The following is a 12,068-nucleotide window of genomic DNA, read 5'->3' as shown; positions in this document are numbered from 1 at the left end:
GCACTCCACTTTGCCAGCCTGAGGTTTGCAGGTTTGGATCCTGGGTGTGGACCTACACACTGCTCATCAAGCCATGCTGTGGCAGGCATCTCACATATAAAGTAGAGGAAGATGGGCACAGATGTTAGCTCAGGGCCAGTCTTCCTTAGCAAAAAGAGGAGGATTGGCAGCAGATGTTAGCTCAGTGCTAACCTTCCTCAAAAAAAAAAAAAAAAATCAGGATTTCCAGCATAATCTAGCACAGGAATTTAATTTCTCATTTGATGTTTCACCAAACCACATCCTCCCAAGATATCACAGCTTTTCTGGACTTTGTTGCTCATTTGAAATTTTATTTGTCTACCTTTAGTGAAATTTAAATTGTCTTTACTTCATTCTCAATAATGAGAATAAGATCAAATATCAATACCACACCCAGGTTCTCAGAGTTGTCTATTCACTTAATTCCAAGTAGCTATTGAGGAAGTTGGTGACTGCAGATCTCCTGCGGTTTATTTCTGGGTGTTATCCAGGAAGACCCCCTAAAGACCGGTGCTCGTGTCTGTGGATGGAGAGGGGCTGGTTAGGACGCTGTGCCCGGCAGGGTGGGGGCTCAGAACCTCCATCTCAGCCCTCCACTTACAGAGAATCATTTTCTCAGAAAAGGTCTCTAACAAACCAATAAATACATAAGGTGTAAACCACAATAACAGTTTATTACCTTAAAGTTGTAATACAACCATCAAACAAATCTCAGTATTTATAAGTGTGGATCAGCCCATTCTTCCCCATTGGTGGGTTAATAAAATTCATAGCAGAGTTTGCCTGGAGTCAGAGCTGACTGGTCATTGGGAGTATCTGCGTGTGAGTATGTATTAAGTGCCGAGGGCCGAGCTGTGTGAGAAAGGGTTGGGTGCATGATCTGATTACGTCCCATTTCCATTTGAGAAGCAGCGGTCCACAGGGGAGCGGGACGTTCCCGCGTCCACAGAGCTCACTGGGAAGTGGTCTGTCCTCTGCCTCAGCTTCATCTCAGGGAGCCCACTCCTCCCCACCTGCCTCTGTCTCCCAAAGTACAAGGGCACCTGTTGGCTTCCCTTCCCCAGCAGGGGAGTCCAAAGCCCCTCACAGGTCCCACCCCCCCCCACCCCCCGTGTCACCCTGCAGGATATCAGATGCATTGCTCACGACCTTGGGCTGGCCCAGCACGCTTGTATTTGAAGTGTCACCACAAACCTTCACAGGAGATGTGTTCTGTCCTCTCTGACGGCCATCACCTCTTGCAGGTGGTGAACATGACCTACAGTGACGTAGCTGTCCCCATCTCCGTCGATCTATATGGCTCCCTAGGCAAAATGCCAAGGGAGTTCTAATTTCCCTTATTTGCAAGTTCTAGGGTGACAGCTCCCAGTGTGCTGTGTGCCAGCCCACAATTCTGAGAAAGAAGTTACTGGTTTGTACTGCTACATCCTCTGTAGACGTGACACACGCTTACTAAGATGACAGGAAGTTTTCAGAATTGCTGTTGCTTTATTTTTGTAGTAATAGTTTTCAGCACAGACTGCATGGAAGAAAAGTCTTTAAAAATTTAAGAAAAAACTAAAAAAAGAAAGTTAATGGCTTTCCATGCAGCAATATCATAGAATTTAGCAATTAGGATCCTTTTCGCTTGAAAATAGGGCTGGCAGAACACATAATAAATCATTCAGTGAAATTCAGGCCTTCTATAAATTTGTTAGATTAGAATATAAATATGAAACAGACGTTGCACCCTCATGCATGGGATAAAGTTTACTTGAGATGCTATCTCTAAGGGTTTCATCAGAAACAAGCAGATTTCTTATTTAACTAAATGCTAATTTTCTTTAAATTACATTCTACATTTTATTATTCCTGTGCATCAAGGCCCATGTGGTATTCTGGGATTACATTTTAGAAGATCAACTTGCTGGCCTCTCTCAAAGGATGGTCTGAGGGAAAACATGGAGAATCCAGGCTGGTTTCTCCTGTGAAGATCATGTCTTCCTCAGATAAGATCGCCAGTGAGAAAAACCATAAATAAGACCAAGAATAATAACTGGGGAATCCACTGCACCTCTGGCTCGATCTGCTCTGGAGAACTTCTATCAAAGGGTGAGCAGAGAACTGTGTGGCAGAGACACGTGTTCCCATCTCAGGTCACGTCCTCAATTGACGAAATCACAGCGACGAGGTCGATGAAGAAAAACACTGCAGAAGAAATGAGGCAATTAAAACGCATTTCCCCATGCGGCGCGTCATGGCCCCACAGCTGCCCTGGACTCCTTTGACCTATTTTGAACATCCTGTTAGTGGAATCGTACAGTGGGAATTCCTCTGAACCTGTCCTGGTTTGTCCAATGTAATGTTTGTGACGTTCATCCTTGTCGCTGCACAGGCCTACTTTGTTCCTCTTAAACTGCTGGGAGTGGTCCATTAAACGGACGTGTCACAGCTTGATTACTGCTTCTTCCACGGACGGGCTTCAGGCTGTTTTCGAAAGGCTCTACGCTCTCACAGGTGGAGCTGCTCTGAGCATTTTTGTGCAAGTCTATCTGTGCACATGCGCACTCATTTCTCCCGGACGTGCCCACAGGAGGGGAATTACCGGTTCATGGGGGGGCTGGATCTGCAGTTAACTGTACTAGAAATCTCCAAAAAGTTTTTCAAAGTTTTTCCATTTTTTTCATTCCCACCAGGAATTTGTGAGAGTTTTACTTGTTCCATGTTGTCATCAACATGTGGGTCACGCTGCCGTGTGCTCAATTTGCAATTCCTTGATTACTAGTGAGGTTGAATATACACTTTATATGTTTATTACTCTCTTGAAAATCTTCCTAATGAGGTGCCTATTTAAGTCTTTGGCTCAGTTTTTAATTGGCCAATTTGCCTCATTATTATTGATTTGTAGAAAGTCTGTATATTCTGGATACTAGTTTCTTATTGAATACACTCATCACAGCTATTATCTACCCGTCTGAGGCTGGCTTTAGCTTTTCACCAAGGTCGCAGTGAGCAGTTTTAGTTTTGATTAAACTTTGCATTAAAAATATTGAAGTCAATTTATCAAAGATTTCTTTTATAGCTAGTGCTTCTTGAGTCTTCTCTAAGAAATCACTGTCTACCCAGGTTTTTGCAGAAGTTCTGTTTTCTTTGAGAAATTTTATATCTTTTGCTGTTTACTTTTAGGTCTATGATCTATCTCAAAATATTTTTATATATGATATGAGGTAGTGTCCACGGTTTAATTTTTATACCACTTTATTGGGGTATGATTGACATGTTAAAAGTTACACATATTTAGTGTATACAACAGGATGCGTTTTCTTCCGTTTGTGTACCCGGTCCCACAAAGCCGGGCTGTAGTGACATCATGTTGATGTTTCACAGAGTGACATGCTAGGAGATCTCGTTGTTTCAGATTCCATGGTGCGGTTTAATGTCCACAGAGCTCGTAGGAAATACCAAAGGAACAATTCAAGGATAGTTAGTGATATCCACTCTCTTATTCATATTGATGCTTAGATGCTACCATTGCTTTGTGGATAACTTCTAGGAGATATTTATTTTTAATTTTTTAAGTGTTCCTGGTAAGATTTTTTCTGGTTTTATTGAGATATAATTGACATATAACATTGTATGCGTCCAAGGCGCACAACAATGATTTGATATATGTGTATATTGTGAAGTGGTCACCACAATAAGTTGAGTTAACATCAATCACTTCACACAGGTACAAAATTTTTTCTTGTCATGAGAACTTTTAGGATCTACCCTCTTAGCAGCCATGCAGTACTGTTGACTGTAGTCATCAAGCTGTACATTACATCCCAGAACTCATTTGTCTTATAACGGGAAATTTTTTACCTTTTGACCACCTTCACCCATTTCCCCCGCCCACCACCCGCGGCCTCTGACAACCTCCAATCTGTTCTCTGTATCAACGAATTTGGTGTTTTTAGATTCCACATGTGAGAGAAATCACACAACGTTTGTCTTTCTCTGTCTGACTTACTTCACTTAGCATAATACCCTTCAGGTCCATCCTCCAGATTGTCGCAAATGGCAGGATTTCCTCCTTTCTAATGGCTGAATACTGTTCCGTTGTATATATAGACCGTATATTTGATATAAAACCCTATGGGTTTGGGGGCAAGTATACACCCATGAAGCCATCACCACCATCAAGGCCGCAGACATACCATCACCTCTCAAAGTTTTCTCCTGTGCCTTCTATTATTTTTTTTATGGTAACAACACATAACACAAGATCTAACCTCTCATGAATCTTAAGTATATGATACAGTCTTGTTAGTTATAGGCACTAGGCTGTCTAAAGATCTCTAGAGCTTATCTTGCAAAACAAACTTTGTACCCTTTGATCATCAGCTCCCAGTTTCCCCTTCCTTCCAGGACCTGGCAGCCACCATTCTACTCTCGGTTTCTGTGAGTTTGACTATTTTGGATTCCACATACAAGTGAGATGACATAGTATTTGTTTTTCTGTGTCTGATTTATTTCATTTACTATAACGTCCTCCAGGCCCATCTATGTTGTTGAAAATGGCAGGATTTCCTTATTTCTTAAGGCTGAATAATATTCCGCTGTGTGAATATATCACATTCTTACATACAGTGTGAGGTATTCATTCCTTCATGGACATTTGGGTTGTTTTCATATCCTGGCAATTGTGAATAATGCTGCCATGAAACTTGGAATGCAGATATGTCTTCGAGATACCGATTTCAATCCCTTTGGGTAGATACCCAGCAGTGGGATGGCTGGATCATATAGTAGTTCTATTTTTAGTTTTTTGAGGAATCTCCCTACTGTTTTCCACAGTGGCTGCTGCACCAATTACATCCCCACCAACAGTGCACCAGGGTGCCCTTTTCTCCACATTCTTGTCAACATTCATCTTTTGTCTTTTTTACTAATAGCCATCCTAACAGGTGTAAGATAATATCCATCCTAACAGAGGCTTTTGATTTGGATTTCTCTGATGATTATTGATATTGAGCACCTTTTTATATATCCATTAGCTATTTGTACGCCTTCTTTGGAGAAATCTCTATTCAGATCCTCTTCCCATTTTTCAGTCAGGACATTTTTATGTATTTATTTATTTTTTTGCTATTGAGTCGTAGGAGTCCCTTATATATTTTAGATATGAACCCCTTATCAGATTTGTGGTTTAGAAATATTTTCTCCCATTCCATAGGCTGCTTTTTCATGTTGTTGATGGTTTCCTTTGCTGTGCAGAGGCTCTTTAGTTAGATGTTGGTCCACTCATTTGTTTTTTCTTTTGATGCCTATGCTTTTGGTGCCAAATCCAAAAAGCATTGTCAAGACCAATGTCAAGGAGCTTTTTCCTTATGTTTTCTTCTAGAAGTTTTATAGGTCTTACATCTATGTCTTACATCTAGGTCTTCAATCCATTTTGAGTTGATTTTTGTGTATGGTATAAGATATGGGTCTAGTTTCATTCTGTTGCACATGGATAATCAGTTTCAAAACAGTATTTATTGAAGAGACTGTCCTTTCTCTATCTTGTTTTTTGGTGTCCTTATTGAAAAATTTGACTGTATATGCTATGCGTGGGTTTAATTCTGGGCTTTCTATTCTGTTACATTAGTTTATGTATCTCTTTTTATGCCAATACCATGCTGTTTTAATTACTTCCAGCTTTGTTTTTCTTGCTCAAGATTGCTTTGGCTATTTGGGGTCTTTTGTGGTACATATGAATTTTAGGATTTTTTTTTTGTTTCTAGTGAAAATGCCATGGGAATTTTGGTAGGAATTGCAATGAATCTGTAGATTGTCTTGGGTACAACAGATTTAACAATATTAATTCTTCCAATCCATGAACGTTGGCTTTGTCCCATTTATTTGTGTCATCTTCAATTTCTTTCATCAGTACTTTAAGAGATGCCTGGCTAGCTCAGTTGGTAGAGCATGAGACTCTTTCATCAACATTTTATAGTTTTCAGTGTATAGACCTTTACTTCCTTGATTAAATTTATCCCTAGATATTTTACTATTCTTGATGCTATTGTAAATGTGATTGTTTTCTTAATTTCTTTTTCTATATTTCATCGTTAAAATATAGAAACACAACTGATTTTTGAAGGTTGATTTTGTATCCTGCAAATTCACTGAATTCATTTATCAGTTCTAATAGTTTTTTGATAGAACTTTAGAGTTTTATATATAAAATCATGTCTCTGCAAACAGAGACAATTTTACTTCTTCATATCCTAATTTGGATACCTTTTATTTCTTTTTCTTGGCTTATTGCTCTGGCTAGGGCTTCCAGCACTACGTTGAATAGAAATGTCAGGAGTGAGCATCCTTGTCTTGTTTTTTATCTCAAAGGAAAAGCTTTCAGGTTTTCATTGTTGAATATGATGTTGCCTGTGGGCTTGCCATATATAGCCTTTATTATGTTGAGGTACATTCCTCTGTACCTAATTTGTTGAGAGTTTTATCGTGAATGGATGTTGAATTTTGTCAAAGGCTTTTTCTGCATCTATTAGATGATCATGTGTTTTTTATCCTTCATTCTGTTAATGTGGCTTATCACTTTGATCGATTTGCATATGGTGAATCATCCCTGAAATATCCCACTTGATCATGATGTAAGATCCTTTTAATGTGCTGTTGAATTCAGTTTGCTAGTATTTTGTTCAGGGGAGAAACATTGGAAAATTCACAAATGTGTGTAAGTTAAATGACACATTCTTGAACAACCAATCATTCAAAGGGGAAATCAAAGGGAAATTGAAGAATCTTAAGACAAATGAAAATAAATGGAAACACAACATACCATCGTGGAACATGGCCTGTCTTTTCTGCACTTGTTTCCCTGGTCCTCATCCTGGACCTCACAGAATAGTGCTCAGTAAGATATGTTGAGCTTGAGTGAGCTGCAAACCAGATGAGATGTGTGCAAGAAATACAAACCAACATGGCAGAGTGAGAGTAAGAGCAGAAGCCCTGGTTCCAGTCCTAGGTGCTGCCGTGCACAGCGCTGGACGCTGGGATGACCAGTGACCTTCTCCAGCCCTCCTCTTCCTCATGAGCAGCATTAAGGTCAGGATGAAATGTATGCCTACCTTCAGTTAGAAACTGTGTTTTTGCTCAATTATTGCATTCATACAGTCTTCCAAGTGATGCACAAGGCACAGGGGATACAAAAGTAAATTAAGCAGGCTTCTGACCTGGAGAACACAGTCCTCTTCCATCCGTAGTGCTCCGTGTCAAGTACAGCAATGGTTACGTTTTTGTGTTAACTGGGCTAAGGGATGCCCAGATGGCTGCTAAAACACTATTTCTGGCTGTGTCTCTGAGGGTGCTGCTGGAAGAGGTTAGGATTTGATTTAGTAGATCGAGTGAAGAGATTTGCCTTCATCAACATGGGTGGATGTCATCCAATTCATTGAGAACCTGAATAAAACAGAAAGGCATAAAAAGGATGGATTTGCTTTCTTTCTTCTTGGGCTCAGACATCAGAGCTCCTGGTTCTCAGGCTTCCATCTCTGTCTGGGAGCTACACCATCATCTCCCCTGGTACTCAGGTTCTCAGACTTGGCCTGGGGAACACTGACTAGAGAACACTGATTGGGATTATGTCAAATCTGTGGATGAATTTGGAGAGAATTGACATTTAAGCCATATTGAGTCTTCAGCTCCATTAATATGGTGTATCTCTTCATATATTTGGTCCTTCTTTAATTTTTCTCAACAATATATTATAGTTGGATGCATATAAGTCTTGTACATCTTTGATTAGATTTATTCTTGATTATTTCAGACCTTATGCTATTGTAAATTATATTTTAAAATTTTAATTTCTGATTGTTTTGTTGCAAATGTATAGAAATGCAGATGATTTTTTTCTATCTTGATCTTAACTACAGCCATGATAACTATACTTATTAGTTCTAGTAGCTTTTTTGTGGATTTTACCAACTTTTCTTCCACAGACAATCATGTTATCTTTATATTTAATATTTAATTTAATATTTATCTACTGTTTGACCCATATGTTCTTTGCTCCCTTTATCTATTTCTTTTTCCATTTTAATTTGGATTGAATAATTTATGTGATTCCATTTTATCTCCTTGTTTTGACTTATTTGCTATAACTGGTGTGTGATATTTCACTGGTTATCTTGAGGGTATTTAATCATCTTTAATTTATCACAGTCTACCTTCAAGGGATATTTTCCCACTCTATGTGTAGTTAAGAAACTTAGGGGGCCGAGTGGTTAAATTCGCATGCTCCGCTTCGGTGGCCCAGGGTTTCACCGGTTCAGATCCTGGGCACAGACATGGCACCACTCATTAGGGCATGTTGAGGTGGTGTCCCACATGCCACAACTAGAAGGACCCACAACTAGAATATACAGCTATGTACTGGAGGGATTTGGAGGGCAAAAGCAGAAAAAGAAAAAAGATTGGCAGCAGTTCTTAGCTCAGATGCAAATCTTAAAAAAAAAAGAAGAAGAAGAAGAAGCTTAGAATAGAATATTTTTATCTCTTTCCTCCTGGGATTTGTGCTTTTATTGTCACACTTTGTGTTTATGTAACATACATAGAACATGTTATAAACCTCAAAATACATGGTTAGTACTTTTTATTTGGTCAGTTATACTTTCAATGGGTTTTGCAATACTGAAATGTTTCTGTAATTTACCATGTGGTAGCCCTTTACAATCTTCCTTTGCGCGTGTGCAGATCTCAAATTCCGTCCGGCAGCACTTCCTCGACCTTGAAGAATTTCCTCTTATGTTTCTTGTAGCGCGAGTCTCTTGGTGATAAATTCTTTCAGCTTTTGTTTACCAGAACAAAAGGCTTATTTTACTTTCACTTTTCAAAGATATCTTTCTGGGCAAGAATTCTGTTGTCAGTGGGTTTTTTTTCTTTCAATACTTTAAAGTTGCCACCCCGATGTCTTCTGGCTCACATTGCATCTGATGAGAAATCTCCTTTCACCTTTATCTTTGTTTGTATGTGTAATGAATCTTTTTCCTCTGGCTGCTTTCAATATTTTTTATTTATTCATGCTCTTAAGCTACTTTTAAATGATGTGTCTTAGTTTATTTTCTTTCTGTTTCTTGTGTTTGAGTTTTATTGAGTTCCATAGATTCTAGGTCTATAGTTTTCACCAAATTTGGAAAATTTTATCTATGACGTTTTTGGTCCCCTGCCCTCCCCTTTCAGGAACTCCCATATTTTGATGGCTTAAAGTTTTCCTACATCTCAGTGATACTCTTTTTTTTATTAAAGATTTTATTTTTTTCCTTTTTCTCCCCAAAGCCCCCCAGTACATAGTTGTATATTCTTCATTGTGGGTCCTTCTAGTTGTGGCATGTGGGATGCCGCCTCAGCGTGGTCTGATGAGCAGTGCCATGTCCGTGCCCAGGATTCGAACCAACGAAACACTGGGCCACCTGCAGCGGAGCGCGTGAACTTACCCACTCAGCCACGGGGCCAGCCCCATCAGTGATACTCTTTTAATCTTTAATTTCAGTTTGTTTCCCCTCCCCTTGCCCCCTGTGATTTGTTTTGGCTAGTTTTACACTGCCAGGTATTCAGGTTCACTAATCTTTTCTTCCGTCAAGCTTAATCTGTCATTAATCCCATTTAATGTATTTTCCCTCCTCAAAAATTATAGTTTTATCTCTAAAAGTTCAATCTGAGTCTTTTTAATATGTTCCATTTCTCTACAAAATAATGTTCAACCCTTCCTCTTGCTTCTTGAACATATGGAATTCAGTCATAATAACTGTTTTAATATCTTCACCTGTGAATTCTATCATCTATATCATTTTTGGAAAACTCTTGCTTTATTGATTTTTCTCCCCTTGACTGGTCATGAATTCCTGTTTCTTTGTACGCCTGGTGATATTTTAATTATATCTGGACTTTGTGGATTTCACCTTGTTGGACGCTGGATATTTTTCTGCTCCTTTGCATGTTTTTGAGCTTTGGTCTGGAACAAGATTAGTGTTTGGAAACAGTTTTATTTTTTGTGTGTTCTCACTTTTAAGCTTTTTTAGGTAGAACTGGAGTGGTAATTAGTCTAGGATTAATTTTTCCCACTATTGAGGCAAAATTATTTTAGGTTCTGTATCAGATGGCTCTTGAATTTTGTGGTTTGTTCCACTTGCTGTGGGGAACAGACAGAATCCCAGTCCTGGGAGAGCCCCAAGCCCTGGAGCCTAGTTCTAACTCTAACCCTAGCCCTGACCTAAGTCTGTGGGAGCCTCTCTGTCTCCTGAGTCATTCCATCCTGGCCTCAGATGTTTCCTCACAGAGAATATTGGCCAGTCTTGAGCTCACTACATGAGTGGGAGCCTCTGCAGACCTGCAGCCTTCTCTCCACTTAGTTCCCTCCCAGGAGCTGAGGAACGTGAGCCCTGCTGCATGCCCAGCTCCGCCTGGGCTCCCACCCCTGCATCTGGGCCTGGAAACTCTCCTGGCAGAGACCTGGGGGCAATTATAGGGCTCGGCTCATTGTTTTCTCATATCCCAGTGATCTTTGCCATTTGTGTCCAAATGCCCAGTGATTCAAAACTACTGTTTCACTTTTGTTTTTTTAAGTTATTTTCAAGATGGGAGAGCAAACCCAGTCCCCATTGCTCCATCTTCGCCATCAATGGAAGTCTGTTTTTGTTTATGCTAAAAAATTCTCACATTTTAGCTAATCATGTCAATGTTCACCATATTATAGGTATTACAATAATATTGGTTTCATTAAGTCCCGTTCTTATTCTAAGGAGACTGACTTAAAAATAAATCCCTTGGTTAATTAAGGAGGAATCTGTTTAGAATAAACATTAACCAAAGTCAAATTTTTTTTAAAAATTAATTTTTTTAGTGTTCTTGAATATCTCCCAACTGCATCAAAATTCACGTTTTGAAAATTATATTTGTTCATAAAACTTTTTGAGAAGTCACTATTCTCACATCTTTCCGTAAAGCCCTAACTGGACGAGGTCTGGACTCTCCTGTGCTTCTGTGTAGGCGGCACGGCCACCAGGCAGAGAGGGTTTCTGGGATGCATTCGGTCTCTGCAGTTGAACGGAGAGACGCTGGACCTCGAGGAAAGAGCCAAGGTCACTCCAGGAGTGGAGCCCGGCTGCCCAGGACATTGCAGCACCTACGGACACTTGTGTCACAATGGAGGGCGATGTCGAGAGAAGCCCCGTGGATTCTCCTGCGACTGTGAGCTCTCGGCATTCACAGGGCCCTTCTGCTCACACGGTGAGTACGAACGAGGAATGTGACCAGTAGGAATGAGTGGGCTTGTGTTGGATATTTAAAAATCGAATTAAACCCTTTCTGTGTAGCTGTTGGATAGAAGTATTTCAGTTCCTAAATTCCTTTTGTAAATCACTCTTTTACAACCAATCTTATTTTACTAGAAAGAAATGTGACTCTACTCTTGAAAAGCCAGTGGCTACACTGTAGAATCCACCATCGGTTCTGTGATTTTCTTGAAATACCATCCATGCATTCTAACTCTTTCTAGCTGGTGCCTATGTTCTCAGAAAATATGTTATTAAAAATCTGCCCTACACAGTCCTTGCTTATTTAAATATCACTTTAGGTGTCATTTTTATTTAAAGTAATAGCTTCCAGTAGTACAAGAAGAATTTTCTTCCCAAAATATATTTTATTGGCATAATAAACACATTTTCCATTATATTAAGATGGCTAAAACACAGCCACTTAAACATATTGCTCTGGGGCTTGTTGATTATCTCTTGCAACAATAAAAGTGATAGAATATTTTTTAGTCTCTCTTATTCTGAGAAGTCACAAGCCGTGCTTTGAAATGAAGAGCTGATTGTAGCATGGACATAATTCTTGGAAAGTACTTACGAGTTTTATACTTTCGTAGATATTCACGGAAAACTGCATCATCAAAATAAATTCCAATGCCTTCATTCAGGAATCTCTGGGTTGTTGCATTTTGACCTTAAAAACCCACTGGGTTTTGGGGTACAAACTGGGATACCAAAATTGGATTTTCAAAAGAATTAACTGCCCAGAAATGTTCA

General features: G+C 39.5%; 1 protein-coding gene across 1 annotated transcript in view; it reads left to right on the top strand.

Moving 5' to 3' along the window:
- Positions 1 to 12,068, top strand: part of LOC103558188 (contactin-associated protein-like 4) — a 169,747-nt gene that overhangs the window by 139,289 nt on the left and 18,390 nt on the right. Inside the window, exon 18 of the mRNA XM_070620323.1 lies at positions 11,029 to 11,268. Within this exon, the coding sequence (XP_070476424.1) occupies positions 11,029 to 11,268 (240 nt within the window). The remainder of the gene's footprint in view (positions 1 to 11,028; positions 11,269 to 12,068) is intronic.

This window comes from Equus przewalskii, chromosome 5 (assembly GCF_037783145.1).
Source record: "Equus przewalskii isolate Varuska chromosome 5, EquPr2, whole genome shotgun sequence".
Taxonomy (NCBI): domain Eukaryota; kingdom Metazoa; phylum Chordata; class Mammalia; order Perissodactyla; family Equidae; genus Equus; species Equus przewalskii.
This window is presented reverse-complemented; position numbering and strand designations above follow the sequence as displayed.